We start from the raw sequence: 15,188 nt of genomic DNA, 5'->3' as shown, positions 1-15,188 counted from the left end.
GTCGTGATCTCGCCTGGAGTAAGGGCTTGATGGAGCTTGGTGAACGGGTCAGAGTCGCTTGGTACGCTATTTCCCCTTCTTTTTCAATGTTTCTATCTACTATCACTATGGCTTGTCATCTAACATGCTCCCGCCCACAGTAACGACGCCGACCTCCGCATGATCTCCGAGATGGGCGTGAAGTCCCAGAACCGCAGCCAAGGCCGCTCGCCCCGAGAAAAGCTCCGAACCGGTCTCTCCATGGTCAAGGCCATCGTGCGAATGCAGCGAATGGGCCAGGAGTGGAAGAAGGCCCGCAAAATAGGCGAGGGTCTCAAACGCGCCAAGAACGATCTGCTTAAGAGACGAGCGAGCTCTCATAAAGCCATCTCGTGATCCGTCATGCCCTTGCTCTTTCTTCCACCCTTTTACCCAGGAGGAGAGAGATGATTTATAACCTAGCTAACCCCATCCATCCCTCATGATTTCTTTTGCTTCGAAGGCTCCCTGTTAAGGCCGGCCATTACCTTGATCAAGATTCCCCATTGCGCTTTTTTGTTTTGTTTTGTTTTTGTGTAAGGTGTGCATATTGCTCTGCCAATTCTCAACCATTGTTGTTCTGGCGTTTGTTTGGCTCAGGATGTGTGTGCGTGTTGGTGGGGTTTGACTTGTCTATCGGAGAATATTGGAAACCTGATGCATATAGTTTTATAAGCCGGTATTCTCCTTCTATGCAGTTTATGCTTTGATTTCTTGCTTGAGTGATGATTAGAATAATATGACAAGAGATGTGAACTTCAATCAAATATAATACTTGTAGGAATTATATCATCATAGGACTTTCATACCAAGTTGCCACTTGCCTGGTTGTGGGGAATATATATACGTACTTTAGTATGGTCATCTGTGCGTACAGGACTCCACGAAATTATATGAGAACTGGATACATCCGATGTGGCATGTGATCATGTGGAAGACATCATAATACTATAAATTCTTCAGGTAGAGAATTCATTACTATATATATAGATTAAAAGCATAGGTAAAACAGGAGTATCCTCACTCAAATGAATTTCATCTCATAGATTTGTTTACCCCGACCTAACCGGATTCAGCCCCAGGTGTATATATTAGCTATATAAAGTCTTCCTACGCGGTGATTGCAATTTGAGTATATACTTCTTGACACGATGGTTGACAGTTATGTGATTGGCTATAGGTATATTGTCTGCCACTGCTGTTGACTATAGTTAGATTACAGTTCGCAGATAATCTATATAGACAGACAACCTTAGGATTACCCATTAAGCTACTATGAGATTGTTTGAATCAAATTAGGGCCATATCAAGTATCCTAGAAAGCTTCTTTGAATGTTTTTATAGATATAAGAATACGCCACCAGTAACTCCTATATATCCATACATTCCATACAAGCACAAGTCATATCCTTTGTCCAGTCCAGCACACAAAGAAGGGGAGACGAGAAAAGAAAGGAAAAGGAACAGAGGCAAACCGCAGAAGCAAGGGGAGAAAAAAAAAGAGAAAAAGGGACATAAATCGTCAGACGGTAACCAAGCCCAACGGGTATGATGTAATGCAGATTGGCCATCTTTTTGGAAAGCAAATATCGCAGGAGAGGTAGGCAGGTGACTTATGCGCCTTCGCTACCGAATTCTTTGGTCCATTCCTCGTTCTTCTTGAGGTCGTCGCCACTGACGGTGGGACGCGAGTTGCGGACGGCTTTGATGAAGTCCTTCAGGACGAGAGGGGGTTCCAGGAGTTGGTCGCCGTCTACAGCGGTCCAGTTCATCTCCATGGCACCCTCATCGCCAGGGGAGCATGGCGTTAATTTCTCCGCGTTGTCTACCAGTACCTGTAACGCGAGTCAGCCACCGTATATCGGTCTCTGTTTCCAAGAGAACGGCCATACCTTCTTGTAGTGCGTAGCTGATTGGATTTTCCGAATTGGCTGCATCAAGGCGTCTTGGACTGCGATACTGATATCGCTACCCGAGTAGCCTTCACTCATCTCCGCTAACCGGCGGTAGTCGGCCTGGGTCATTTCGCACGGGGTTGAGCCCACCGCCAGCATGAACATCTTCATCCGGGCATTAATATCCGGCAAGCTGATGTGCACTCTCCGCTGGAAACGACGCCGGATGGCAGCATCAAGTTGCCACGGAATATTGGTTGCGCCCAGAATCAAGACACCCTTGGAGTCCTTCCCTACACCATCCATCTGCACGAGCAGTTCTGTCTTAATGCGACGCGACGCCTCTGACTCTCCTTCACCACGCGGCCCACACAGCGCATCAACTTCATCAATGAAGATAATAGCCGGCTTGCTCTCGCGGGCCATGTTGAAAAGTTGCTTGACAAGTCTGCAGAGGAGATTAGTCCCCAGCTCCGCCTCGAACATGGTAAGTGACACCGTACCTTTCACTCTCTCCCATCCACTTCGATACCAAGTCACTACTGCTGACACTGAAGAAAGTGCTGTTTGCCTCGGTTGCGACTGCCTTGGCCAAATAGGACTTTCCTGTACCGGGAGGCCCATAGAGCAAGATACCCTTCCAGGGCTGTCGCTTCCCTGTAAAGAGATTCGGAAATTTGATAGGCAAGATGACCGCCTCCTTCAAAGCCTCCTTCGCACCTTCCAAACCGGCGACGTCTTCCCACTGTACATTCGGCTTGTCCGTCAAGATCGCACCTGCCAGGGCCGATCGAAGCTTTTTCGAATCCGCATCTTCGGCATCCTCTTCCTTCCTGTACAAGTCCTTCGTTAGCCCACGATATCCAATTTCCTAATGAGCCTGGCCGTTCGTCATAGGAACGGAACCACGTAGGAGAGACAAAAGAGTGTCCACACATACCCTCCCTTTCCGCTACCCTGCGCCACACTACCATTGGCGCCTACCGCGCTGGGTTTCTTGCGATCCTGCGAATCCAAATGGCTCTTCAGCTTCTCCGCACGAGCCATATACTCGCCGGCCTTTGCGCGAATCATCTCCTTGGACCGGGCGTTCTTTTCCCATTTCAAGGCGAGGAGGAATAGCTCGAGCGCGCTGTAGTACGTCTGGTAGGCCTTTTCGTATTCGCCCCCATTGTCCTGCTCGATCGCCTTCTTGACCGTATCAATCGCCCGCCCGAGAAAATCGGTATTACTCATGTTGACAGGGTTCGTGCTGGAGATTGATATCCGCTCGTTTGCTCGTCACTCTCGTAGGACTGTCTTGAAGGGAGGGATGATCGAAGGCGGGGAGGAAAATGGCAGACGCCTGATTCGCAGACGGTGTGGAGAAATGCGGGTAGGGATGGGTCCAAGAAATCACAGCGGTCAAGAACAATGAAGTTTTAGGAGTATTGGAAATGAATGATTGGGTATGAACAGGAAGGATAGTGGGAGAACGAGAGGTGAGTCTGACGGGGGAGAAGAGAGATAAGACAGGACGAGCAGATGGAGGGAAAGAAAGGCGGCGGGCGGAGAAGTTGATCGTTTCTCTCATTCTCTTGTTTACCCGTTCTTGGGGCCCTTTTTCTGCCGCTCCGCTCCGCTCCATTTTGCCATTCGCCCCGCCAACCATCATCGTATCGATCTATCTGAGAAACTTGAAGTCGACTCGTTCACGCACCACTCCATCTCTCGTGTCAGACCCCATTATCAACTATTCTTTCACCATGGCGGACGCTCAGAAGCGAATGCAAGCTCTCTCGGAGGAGTTCCAGAAGCTCCAGACCGGTATGTCCCCTCCCCCGTGCTGTTCCCCTCACCATCAAGCTCACTTCGTCTCCGGTCTATAGACATGCAAGGTCTGGTCGATGCCCGCCAGAAGCTCGAATCGCAGCAACAGGAGAACGAAGGAGTCCAGAAGGAGTTCGACTCGCTGGACGACGAATCCAACATCTACAAGCTCGTCGGGCCCGTTCTGCTGAAGCAGGATAAGAGCGAGGCGGTCATGGCTGTCAAGGGACGGTTAGAGTTCATCGACAAGGAGATGTACGTTGCGCTGTGACTTTTGTTACAAGACAATTTACTAACGAGGCGATAGTAAACGGATTGAGGGGCAGATCAAGGAAAACGAGGACCAGAGTGACAGCAAGCGCGCGGAGGTAAGTCTACGTTTGGGATGGTGCTGCAAGTTTGCTTGTGAAAAGCGGGGTCTGATGGTGCTATCTAGGTTCTCCAATTGCAGAGCCAGGCGCAGCAGGCTGCAGCGGCTTCTGCCTCTGCTTGAGCAGATCACATACTACCTAGCTCTGCCAGACGAGATGGCCCTGCGTGTCCGACCAAGGTAATGTCCATGGGTCTCGGGAGTGCGGAGGTTGCGGGTTGATTCCCTGATCAAGAGAAGCTTCAACCTCGGATTCGTAGCTCCCCGAGCATCATTGAGCGTGAAGTGGCCAGGTCCTGGACAGGCGGGAAGGAGTCACAGTGCAGTTCGAAATAACCGTTTCGAAAGACCCATACAAGTGAATTGGTCTGCTGAGATATAGGAGTGGAGGATTGGTGGTCCTGAGGTGGAAAGGTTCGTGATGATAAAATATTAGACGACGTCAAGTCATTGAAGCGAACAACTTGCCTTTACCATGACTTGTTCAAGGCGATACCCCTGAAGAACAATACATAATATTGCTAGTATTTATGGGTCCATTCTACACACTCCAAACAAAACATCAGCTCAGATAATATTCCTTTATATGTAGTATATTCTCTGAAGCCACCTCTGAGAGGCATCTCATCCAAACTCCATTACGATTCATTGACTTCATGAAACTCGCCCGCCCATCCTGTCTATTTACTCATATTTTTTTTTTTTTTCTTTCCATTTTTCTTTGTTTATTTACGACTGGACCAGGAGGTTCTTGCCCGACATCTCCTCGGGCTGGTCGATACCCATGGCCTTCAGGAGGGTGGGGGCAACGTCGCCGAGCACACCGTCGTCCTTCAGGGACCAGCCCTCAGGGGCGTTGGCCATGATGAAGGGGACCTTGTTCGTGGTGTGAGAAGTCTTGGGGGTGCCCTTCTCGTTGAGCATCTCTTCGGCATTGCTGAGGAAAATCGTATTAGTTGTTGGCCCACGCTACAGAAGTCCCACCCTGAAAGAAAACTTACCCGTGATCCGCGGTGATGAAGAGGATATAGTTGTTCTTCTTGCATGCCTCGTAGATCTCGCCAATGGCCTTGTCGGTGGCAGCCACACCCTGGATGGCGGCCTCGTAAACACCGGTGTGACCGACCATGTCGGGGGGCGCGAAGTTGTTCATGACGAACTCGAACTTGCCCTCAGCGATGCGCTCGGACATCTTCTTGCCCACATCGGCGGCGCTCATCTTGGGGTCCAGGTCGTAGGTGGCCACCCGGGGGGAGGGGATCATGTCTCGCTCCTCACCCGCAAACTGCTTCTCCACGCCGCCGTTGAAGAAGAAGGTAACGTGGGCGTACTTCTCGGTCTCCGCGATGTGGCACTGCTTGACCTCCTTCTTGCCGAGCCACTCGGCGAGTACGTTGCCCATGTGCTGGGGAGGGAAGGCAACGGGGAAGGTGTAGTCGGTCTTGTATTGGGTCATGGTGGTGAGGTGGATGTTCTTGGGGTAGGGGAAGTCGGGGCGGGGAGAGCGGTCGTAGTCGCCCAGGAGTTGGGTGATCTCGCGAACTCGGTCGGAGCGGTAGTTGAAGAAGAAGAGAGTGTCATCATCTGTTCAGTAGCGTCAGCCGATGGTCAGGCGTCGTGGATGTATGGGGGTCCTCCTACCCTGAACCCGGCGGTCCTTTCCGCCAAAGATAATGGGCTTCAGGAACTCGTCGGTCTCGCCCTTCTCATAGCGGTCCTTGATGATCTGGACGGGGTCGGAGCTTTCCTCGCCCTCACCCTCGACAATGCCCTTCATGGCAAGCTCGACTCTGTCCCAGCGCTTGTCACGGTCCATGGCCCAGTAGCGGCCCACGACGGTGGCAATCTCACCAACGCCAACCTCCTTGGTGGCATCGAGCAGTTGCTGCATGTACTTGGCGGAGCTCTTGGGATCGGTGTCACGGCCATCACCGAAGAAGTGGATAAAGACGTGAGGGATCTCCTTCTCCTTGGCGACCTTGAGCAAACCGATCAGGTGCGTGATGTTGGAGTGCACACCACCGTCGGAGACCAATCCCAGCAGGTGGAGACGGCCATTGCCCTCCTTGGCGCGAGTGAACGACTTGTCAATGTTCTCGACCTTGTTGAGCTCGCCGTTCTTGAGGGTCTGGTCAATGCGGACACTGTCCTGCCAGACCACGCGACCGGCACCGATGTTCAAGTGACCGACTTCACTGTTACCCATGAGACCCTCGGGCAGACCAACAGCCAGCGACGAGGCGTCCAGCTCAGTGTAGCCCTGGGCAGACTTGGAGTTGGCCTCGGCAAAACCGGACATGAAGGGGGTCTCGGCGGCGGCGATCGCATTGCCGTCCTTGGGCGATTTCTCGGTGGCCACGCCCCATCCGTCAATGACGACTAGAGGGGGAGGTTAGAACACTGTCCGAGATGGGCGTAGATGGGGCATTGAGGAAATTGAACTTACTGAGAGCGACCTTGTGATCGACCTTGGCCATGATGTCAAAATGGACCCCTGTAGTCGCGGTCAGTTGCGAAACGAAGATTGAAATTGCGGAGTATAAAGAGCTTTGGAGGGGTAGGAAGGGAAGACAGCACTACTTACAGAAAAGATGAGAAATGGAATAGGATGATGTATAGAAAAACCCAAAGAAGAGATGGAGAGAAGAGAAGAAGAGGAAGAGGAAAAGGTGAAGGAGAAAAAGAATCCGATTTTTGGCGGGGGAGGGGTAGCTTGAGGCGCTCCCGGTGACGCTTTGTAGTAGGCGTACCTTACCGCCCCGACGTCACTTCACCCCCAATCTTCTTTTTCTTCCTCTTCCCGTTCACGTCCGTTCTCGTCCGGTCTTCCCGACTCTTCCCTAAACAATTACCCTATTCTTCGGAAATCGGCCTCCCCTATTTATCGTCCAGAACCTGTTCCTTCCGGTCAATTGACATTCCCCCCTCTCCTCTCCCCCGCAATGGCCTCTAGATCCCCAACGGCGATGACTCCACTGCCCAAATCCGTCCCGGGTACGCCTGGGCTTGGCAAGGAGACAACAATAAACACGCCCATCCCACAGCCTCCCCAACAACCGGTTGATTTCCCTCCGCCCCAGACTTTTGATATTATCCCACCATTGCACGGTCTCTTGCTTCGTCTCCTCTCCCCGCACGCTAACGCAGATGGACCGTCGAACGGTACCAGAGCGGGTGAAGACACCACAGGGGCCACCGGTGCGGCCGGCCTATCGTCGGCTGCGGGCCCCAGTCAGACTCCGTCGCAGCAGGCACAAGGTCAATCGCAACAACAGTCGAGCACCGGCAACGGCAGCAATGGTGGTTTATTACCCGGTCCATCCTCTGCAGTCCCCGGCAGCGCGTCCGCGGCGGCAGAGATAGCGGCCCTCGCGTCAAATGCGCCTCCGCCGTTGGACCTTAAGGATCTGCCCACCGAAGCTAGTTCGATCAAGATTCGGATACAAAAGGCATACGGGGTGGTGGACAGTTTGCCTGACGTGCAGCGTTCGGTTTCGGAGCAGACTGCAGAAATTGCCGAGCTGGAGGATCGGATTTCAAGGCTCAAGTCGGTCATTTCCGATTTTGGCAGGAGAGCAGATTTGGGAAATTGATGTTCAAGCAACCACACCCTTTTCGATGACCAGCAAGGCTCGCTTTGTTACGATGGGGACACATCGGTCGAACATTGGATGGTGACAGCCATGGGACTGACCCTCGAGATACAGGGCCGAGAATACAGGGCACTGAGAATAGGTCATCAGGAAACAGCACAGTTTCTTCTGACGGTGTCGACCTGTCGACCTATGGGAGGCCAATTTCCCATGCAGAGAAGGGGAAGCCCCTAGCCTCACCGGTCTGCCCATTTCATGCCAGTTCCCCAGACATGGCCCCGCTTGGTGGGTTTGACTTGCTTCCTCCGTCGCCCTGTTCGAGATGGGGAATTGGAAGTGGTAGATTCTTCACTGGGCCCTGCTCGAACATGGGAAGACAAGTCCTCTTTCTGTATTGAAGGTGCAGGCAGTTCAGCGGTCTATCATGTCGACAAGAGAAAGCCCAATCAAGAAGTGTGGGATTATTCTACGCGGGATCTGGGTGCGGGGACTGTTAAACCCCTGTTGTCACTCCCGTCCCCAGTTCCCATCCTCAGCAATCAGTCCCAACCATAAGGAAGCAGAACGCATTGTTCAATTTGACCTGAAATTGATCGGATCAACCTAATTCATTTCCCGACCCACAGTACAAACCATAACGGAATACGGACACATCCCGATCTCCGCGGGTTTGTCATGTGACCATCGGGCCCGAAGCATTTACAGCACGACTTGAAAAACGGCATCATAGATACCCTCCTTTATATTAACCTGAATACTATAATGGATATTGAACTCAGCTATGGTAATTGCTTAAATAAAAGAATAGGATAAAACTTCATAAAACAAAAAAAAATAAGCAAGGGAGATCCTTCCAACCAAATCGCACCCACAGGAAGATCCCTCCGATGTCGTCTTGTGGAATCGGCAGAATTTTCGACGGGATTCATTCCTGAGGCCACCACCCCCCCCACCTGATGACCGATTGGTTTTTTTCCTCCTTCTTTCCTTCTCCCCCACCTTTAGCTTGCCTCATCTGCGCTCCCTTTTCTTCTCGTCTTCTTCTCTTTCTCTTCCTCTTCCTCTCATATTCTTCTATCCTACTCTGTTCCATATTTACCTCTTTCCCCCTTCACCGTCTTCGTACAGCCAATTCTTCACAATGGCCTCCTACGCCCTGTCGCAGTCCCACCGGGAGGTGAGTATCCATCCTGTATAGGTAACAGCTGGACCTCTGACTCATTTCAAACAGCAAATGGAGAAGACTCTCGTTGAGAGCGATCCGGAGATCGCCCAGATCATGGTACGTTTCTTTGACAGGTTATACATCGGGCGATTGGTTTATCTGACCGTTTCTACAGGAGAAAGAAATCCAGCGTCAGCGTGAATCCGTGGTCTTGATTGCCTCCGAGAACTTCACCTCCCACGCCGTCTTCGACGCCTTGGGTTCTCCCATGTGTAACAAGTACTCCGAGGGCTACCCCGGTGCTCGTTACTATGGTGGCAACCAGCACATCGACGCCATTGAGCTCACTTGCCAGGCTCGTGCTCTCAAGGCCTTCAACCTCGACCCCGCCAAGTGGGGTGTGAACGTCCAGTGCCTGAGCGGCAGCCCTGCCAACCTGCAGGTCTACCAGGCCCTCATGCGCCCCCATGATCGTCTCATGGGTCTGGATCTCCCCCACGGTGGCCATCTGAGCCACGGTTATCAGACTCCCTCCAAGAAGTAAGTTGACCAAAGTTCGGGATTGGTTTGCCAGATCTAGCATGGCTAACAAGTTCCTCGCACAGGATCTCCGCTGTCTCCACCTACTTCGAGACTTTCCCCTACCGTGTCAACCTTGAGACCGGTATCATCGACTACGACACTCTGGAGAAGAACGCTGAGATGTACCGCCCCAAGTGCCTGGTTGCCGGTACCTCTGCCTACTGCCGTCTGATTGACTACAAGCGCATGCGCGAGATCGCCGACAAGGTCGGCGCCTATCTCATCGTCGACATGGCTCACATCTCTGGTTTGATTGCCGCTGGCGTCATTCCCTCGCCCTTCGAGTATGCCGATGTTGTCACCACCACCACCCACAAGTCTCTGCGTGGCCCCCGTGGTGCCATGATCTTCTTCCGCAAGGGCGTGCGCAGCACCGACCCCAAGTCCGGCAAGGACATCATGTACGACCTGGAGGGTCCCATCAACTTCTCCGTCTTCCCCGGCCACCAGGGTGGTCCCCACAACCACACCATCACTGCCCTCGCGGTTGCCCTCAAGCAGGCTGCCACCCCCGAGTTCAAGCAGTACCAGGAGCAGGTGCTCAAGAACGCCAAGGCCCTGGAGGAGGAGTTCAAGACCCTGGGCTACAAGCTCGTGTCCGACGGCACTGACAGCCACATGGTTCTGCTGAGCCTCCGCGACAAGGCCCTGGACGGCGCTCGTGTCGAGGCCGTTCTGGAGCAGATCAACATCGCCTGCAACAAGAACTCCATCCCCGGTGACAAGTCGGCTTTGACCCCCGGCGGTATCCGTATCGGTGCTCCTGCCATGTCCTCTCGTGGCATGGGTGAGGAGGACTTCAAGCGCATCGCTCGCTACATCGACCAGACCGTCAAGCTTTGCAAGAAGATCCAGAGCGAGCTCCCTAAGGAGGCCAACAAGCAGAAGGACTTCAAGGCCAAGGTTGCCTCGGAGACCGTTCCCGAGATCCTGGAGCTGCGCAAGGAGGTTGCCGCCTGGGCTAGCACCTTCCCTCTGCCCGTTTAAATGGGTTTGAGCTGTAACTTTTTTTCTTATGTTCCTTTCAAATTATCTCTTTTCCTTTTGTTTTTCTTTTGTTGATTTGAGTTCAACATCATGCGAGTACCAAAATGGATTGTTGGGTTGCGTTTTTAAGGGGTTTATACAGGTCTGATTTTTCAACATGGGACATGGATATGCATCAGCATGAACTATAGCACTGGGATGGTTTCTTCAACACATTTCTTCAACAGGACACACCAGGGCTCACGTGGCTTTTGGTTATTACCCTCAAACAACCTTGAGGTAGTTAGAACAATTAATGATTCATGATTATTCATGATTTGATATTTTCCCTGTAAATTATACTAAAGTGAAGTATCTGCAATATTACATGCGACAACAATTACGGAGTTGTCCACTCAGTATGACACTGGTGTGTTTGCACACCCGACCAGCCATGGAACAGCCAAAAGACACAAGACAGGAATCTAGAACCGTCAAGTCCAGCGGAGAACGAAATAGAAGTAAGACTGAGGTGCATGTATGTATATGACTTTGTTTGCTTTATATTGAGGGCTACCTTGAAGAAAAATTGATAGATCATCCAGTGCCCTGGTAATAACCAGTGAGACAAGAAGGGGGGGGAGGGGGGGTGAATTTACTTAGGGGTAGGTTCTTTTTCTTTTGTCTATCTTTCATTCATTCATTTTTTATTTAGTAGTGTTTTTTTTTTGTCTTTTTTTTGATTGATTATTTTCTCCACGATTTCATTCGATGATGGCAGCCGTCGTAAGTCATGCGAAGCAAGCAAACACAAAACGCCCGATGCGCCAGGTCCCGACTTCCCATCATCCCCTTGGGCTGATTGATTGATTGATTGAGTCTAGTTTCTTCCCCCGTCATCATCTGGGCTCCAAAGGTTCCAAAATTGGACACGGCCCTTGATAGGCAGGACCTTGGGGGGAAACACAACACATGAAAGAATAGAGTAAACAACATGAAAAGCTTGATCCGTGGATCTTCAAGCCAGTAAAAAAACAATTATGATCAAGAAGAAAGTGGGAGAAAAGAAGATATGGAATATGCTTTTTCGGGCTCAGGTAGCCCCCTCCCAATGAGGGGATGCAGAATCCCCCTCATTTGATATGAAAAAGGAATAGAGGAAAAAGAAAAAAGAGAAATCTCAAGCAGCCTGCTCGAATCCTCTACGGATCACACGGCCGAACATGTCGATGCCGACGCGCTCGCTCTTGACCTCGCTGCGGACCTCGTTCTCCTTGTTGGTGGGCACGCGGACGACGCCAGCGGCGTTGTCGACCTGCCAGCTGCAGACCTCGGTAGCGAACTTCTCCAGGGCGTCGCGGCTGCGCAGATCCAGCCACTGCTCGAGGATATCGATGCTGATCTCGCGGAAGGTCTTTCCGATCTCGAAGGCGATGCGGATGCGCACGAGCTCCTCGAAGCCGGCGACGTCGGCGACCAGATCGGCGTACAGGTCGTCCGAGTTCAGGGTGGACCAGAACTGGGCATACTGGGCGGACTCCAGGAGGGTGGATAGCTGCGCGAGCTTCTGGACGGACTCGACGAAGTCGTTGTTCTGGGCGGCGGCTTGGCCGTCGGTGTTGAAGGGCTGGGTGTAGGCGGGGAGCAGGGCAAGGCAGAGGGAGAAAGCGGGCGAGGGGAAGACGGTGAGAGCCTTGGTGAGGACGTTGGTCGCCGTCTCGGCCTGGAGGAGGTGGGGGTTGAATTGGTAGCTTGCGAGGTTGAGATTGGTTAGCATCAATGTCTGCATCGGGTGCAAGTGGTGGATAGGAAGTGCTTTTTTGGTTTGTATTTCAGAAGAAAAAATCGATTCTCGACATCCCCCCACGTGGAGGGTCAGTTAATAGGAAACGTGATAATAAAGAGGTTTCTTCATCATATAATCATATTTCTTTTCTTTGAACGAAAAAGGAAGCCTCCTGGGGTAGGCAGGCGTTCGTTCTGTGCGGGGAGAGTTTTCGGGGAAAATGCAAAGGATCAAGCAAGACATGCACACGCTTGGACTTACAGCTTCAGGAGAGCCAGGTTGGCATAGCAATCGAACGTCCGGTCCTCGCACTGCTGGGCGACATAGTCTTGGAAGATGGTGGTGGTCTCGGGGTTATATCGGTCCAGGCCCTCGAGGATGGCGTCGATGTTGGCCGGCCGGGTCTCGCACTTGTCAAAAGCGGCAACCATTTTGAAATCGGTAATGAGGAGAAGGAGGAGGAGAGGAGGAGAGGAGTTCGAGGTAGAAGTGGGAGGAGAAGAAGACGTGAGGTGGATCTTCAGAGAGGCGGGACGATTTGATAGTGGTGGTGAGTGAATAATATTGGTATTTTTCAGTGTGGTCATCCATGTGCGGGTCGGACATTCGGTGCCCGATTGGGTAGGTTTTTCCGATTGGCCAGTTTCCACCGATCTAGAGACCTTACGGTTCAGGCTGCTCTATGATTTCCTGGGTTTTATTTCTATCAGATGTTATTATTCAACAACAACGATACAGTCCATTTGGTATCCCCAACTTATAAAACATATGTAGCCAAACACTACACCAAGAAGAGATTGTATGAAATCGCCACAATGTTGACATCGATGGAAAAGATTGGCGAGAGACTGGCTCATAATCTGGTAGACGGGCGAATTGCTGTCCCAAGATACATTAGTTCCATTAAAGGCCCAGGGTGTTCGGTTCCAGGGTCCTATGTGTATCCTTGTGTTATGCCCATGTATCCATAAGGACTGGTTCATCATCTCAATAAGGAACGGGAATGGAATATGCATTAATTGAACCTTAACCATCTGTATCGAATATGGGATTGAGCAGAAATGCAGCGACCTCCTATGTTTGCTTGACTCGACGCCCATAGAAAGTCCCCGTCAACCAAAAAAAAAGAGAAAAAAATAAAAGACAGAAGACGAGAAGAAAACTCAACCATCCCCCCTAACAGCAGCAACCGCCTGCACAATCCCCGTCACCGACTGGATCAATCCAAAAACCAGCGCCAGCGCCAACGCCGCCACCGCTATCCAAAACGTGTATCGCTGGTTGGGTTTCCGCTTGTCCAGCACCCACTGTCTGATCGTGGTGGGCTCAGTCCGATCATATTCGTCTTTGAGTTCCCGCAGTCGCTGGCCCCAGTATCGGTAGTTGCGCAGGTCGCGGGGCGCCCGCAGGAGGAGACCGGCTTCCAGACCAACGTTCTCGCGCTCTTGGGCCCCTTGTATCCATTGGCGGCAGTCGAGGTGGGCGGCGGGGAAGAGGAGGGCGAGGGTTCGGATTGTTTCTTCGAGGAACCCGGGGGGGAATATCTTACTGCGGTTTGAATGATTGCTTAGCTGGGGTGATCAAAAGTTGTAGTAGTAATCCTGGGGGTTTAACTGGAAGGGAAAACTGACTGGTTAGGGTTACTGTACGTGGAGTACTGTAGGAAGCAGGCTACGTGAAATACGCGTAGCTCCTTTTGCGTCTGGTCATTGATGAGCGACAGATGGTCCTGGATGCAGTCTGTCCAGACGACATTAAAGCCGCCGATGCGGTGAAGGTTGTACGCGTTGAACTCGAGCGACACTGGCGCGGTGACAACGCTGCTGTCGTGCTTGTCGGGGAATAACGCTGCAACGTACTCTTGTAGTGTTTGCGAACCCGCCCAGTCGTCTACCCCGACCATGAGCCAGATGCCGACCGCAATCTCTACAGCGTGCTCTGCGGATTGGGGTGCGGGACCCAGCCAGGTCCAATGGTCGTTGTTTAACTGTGCGAGGAGGTCGTCGCGGGGGACGGTGGAGCGCGCGCGGATGAACAGGATCAGGTTGATTACGTCCTCGTGGGTCTGGAGGTTCAAGCCGTACACTCTGATCAGATAGCGCTGAGCCAGATAGTACTCGAGAAAGGCGTCGGAAGATCTGAGGTCCCTGCCTGGTGTCGACGTCCATAGGGCTAGTAGAAGTTGCGCTTTCAACAGCTGCTTCTCCTCAGGACCGGAGGGTCGATCCGTCAACGACCAGTGGAGGGGATCCTCCATCGGAGGATAATCTGACGCTGTCATGGTCCCATCTTTGGTTCTGGTAAGATCCGCACGGCAGCATGAGCAGGCCTTTCTGCGTGCTTATCTGAAAGATTTGGAGGCTCTTTTGGTGCTGTACCCGCCAAGGGTCGGGCAGGCGAAGCCTCTACCTACTTGCACGGTTGTACTTCTGACGGTGAGGCGAGCCGGTCAGCTGGGGGCTTATACGAGAACATAATCTATTTCGCATGGACATTGAAAACCCGACTGGCTGAATGCGCTCATATATGCTTTGCATTCCATCCGTTTATCCACGCAAGAGTGTCACTGGCTGAAAAGGAATGACGGCGTTGTGCGCCACAGCCTTGTGTCCCCTCATGGCATTGCGACGGCATTGCCGACAAGGCCCCGCGCCAAATTTCCATTATGACGGCACAACATGATATCTTGATCTTGCATGCTCAATGTCGGCTGGAATAACCTTTCGTCGAGGGGTCCTCGGCCTAGAACAGGGAGCCTATGATGGAATATTGCATGATACTAATATTTAGTCTGATTCGATGATAACGCAACCTCCCTCTCCAGTTGCTTGTCTCACTCCAGGACGATCGGAAAACGATCTCATTGATTGGAAGATGGAAGATCGTACAGCCTGATTTTTCGCCTCTTTCCCAGATCAGTGCTTCGCCAGTGTAGATCGCAAGGACGTGTGTTTGACGTCAATTGAGGGGTTGAGCGGGGATCTGGATTTATATGTACCACTTC

The 15,188-nt window shown here is 51.9% G+C and overlaps 8 protein-coding genes across 8 annotated transcripts; 3 read left to right on the top strand and 5 right to left on the bottom strand.

Moving 5' to 3' along the window:
* Positions 1-1,324: 1,324 nt before the first annotated feature.
* BDW47DRAFT_100919 (AAA family ATPase VPS4) lies at positions 1,325-3,431 on the bottom strand. The gene is made up of 4 exons (XM_024811557.1): positions 2,854-3,431; positions 2,417-2,746; positions 1,911-2,361; positions 1,325-1,853 (listed from the first exon to the last, which is right to left on the bottom strand). Exons 1-4 carry the CDS (start codon positions 3,147-3,149, stop codon positions 1,632-1,634), a joined length of 1,299 nt encoding a protein of 432 aa, XP_024674843.1. The 5' UTR covers positions 3,150-3,431; the 3' UTR covers positions 1,325-1,631.
* Positions 3,432-3,588: 157 nt separating this feature from the next.
* On the top strand, positions 3,589-4,591 carry BDW47DRAFT_100918 (tubulin-binding prefolding complex subunit YKE2). The gene is made up of 4 exons (XM_024811556.1): positions 3,589-3,719; positions 3,782-3,977; positions 4,030-4,090; positions 4,159-4,591. Exons 1-4 carry the CDS (start codon positions 3,659-3,661, stop codon positions 4,213-4,215), a joined length of 375 nt encoding a protein of 124 aa, XP_024674842.1. The 5' UTR covers positions 3,589-3,658; the 3' UTR covers positions 4,216-4,591.
* A 42-nt stretch (positions 4,592-4,633) lies between these two features.
* Positions 4,634-6,893, bottom strand: BDW47DRAFT_100917 (2,3-bisphosphoglycerate-independent phosphoglycerate mutase). The gene is made up of 5 exons (XM_024811555.1): positions 6,677-6,893; positions 6,539-6,586; positions 5,734-6,471; positions 5,094-5,676; positions 4,634-5,029 (listed from the first exon to the last, which is right to left on the bottom strand). Exons 2-5 carry the CDS (start codon positions 6,567-6,569, stop codon positions 4,822-4,824), a joined length of 1,560 nt encoding a protein of 519 aa, XP_024674841.1. The 5' UTR covers positions 6,570-6,586; positions 6,677-6,893; the 3' UTR covers positions 4,634-4,821.
* Positions 6,894-6,912: 19 nt separating this feature from the next.
* Positions 6,913-7,897, top strand: BDW47DRAFT_82836 (RNA polymerase II mediator complex middle subunit MED9). The gene has a single exon (XM_024819956.1). It carries the CDS (start codon positions 7,035-7,037, stop codon positions 7,683-7,685), a length of 651 nt encoding a protein of 216 aa, XP_024674840.1. The 5' UTR covers positions 6,913-7,034; the 3' UTR covers positions 7,686-7,897.
* A 782-nt stretch (positions 7,898-8,679) lies between these two features.
* On the top strand, positions 8,680-10,740 carry BDW47DRAFT_100914 (glycine hydroxymethyltransferase SHM2). Its single transcript, XM_024811554.1, has 4 exons — positions 8,680-8,862; positions 8,917-8,967; positions 9,026-9,390; positions 9,456-10,740. The coding sequence occupies exons 1-4, from the start codon at positions 8,827-8,829 to the stop codon at positions 10,417-10,419; spliced, it is 1,416 nt and encodes a 471-aa protein (XP_024674839.1). The 5' UTR covers positions 8,680-8,826; the 3' UTR covers positions 10,420-10,740.
* Positions 10,741-11,068: 328 nt separating this feature from the next.
* BDW47DRAFT_82823 (uncharacterized protein) lies at positions 11,069-11,486 on the bottom strand. Its single transcript, XM_024819955.1, has one exon. The coding sequence runs from the start codon at positions 11,392-11,394 to the stop codon at positions 11,146-11,148; it is 249 nt and encodes an 82-aa protein (XP_024674838.1). The 5' UTR covers positions 11,395-11,486; the 3' UTR covers positions 11,069-11,145.
* Positions 11,487-12,715, bottom strand: BDW47DRAFT_82822 (CSN8/PSMD8/EIF3K family protein). The gene is made up of 2 exons (XM_024819954.1): positions 12,446-12,715; positions 11,487-12,149 (listed from the first exon to the last, which is right to left on the bottom strand). Exons 1-2 carry the CDS (start codon positions 12,613-12,615, stop codon positions 11,579-11,581), a joined length of 741 nt encoding a protein of 246 aa, XP_024674837.1. The 5' UTR covers positions 12,616-12,715; the 3' UTR covers positions 11,487-11,578.
* Positions 12,716-13,178: 463 nt separating this feature from the next.
* Positions 13,179-14,902, bottom strand: BDW47DRAFT_82812 (uncharacterized protein). Its single transcript, XM_024819953.1, has 2 exons — positions 13,816-14,902; positions 13,179-13,732 (listed from the first exon to the last, which is right to left on the bottom strand). Exons 1-2 carry the CDS (start codon positions 14,463-14,465, stop codon positions 13,348-13,350), a joined length of 1,035 nt encoding a protein of 344 aa, XP_024674836.1. The 5' UTR covers positions 14,466-14,902; the 3' UTR covers positions 13,179-13,347.
* Between the last annotated feature and the right edge of the window lie 286 nt (positions 14,903-15,188).

This window comes from Aspergillus candidus (genome assembly GCF_002847045.1).
Source record: "Aspergillus candidus strain CBS 102.13 unplaced genomic scaffold BDW47scaffold_7, whole genome shotgun sequence".
Taxonomy (NCBI): domain Eukaryota; kingdom Fungi; phylum Ascomycota; class Eurotiomycetes; order Eurotiales; family Aspergillaceae; genus Aspergillus; species Aspergillus candidus.
The sequence above is the reverse complement of the archived record's forward strand: the minus strand, read 5'-3'. Positions and strand labels throughout refer to the sequence as shown.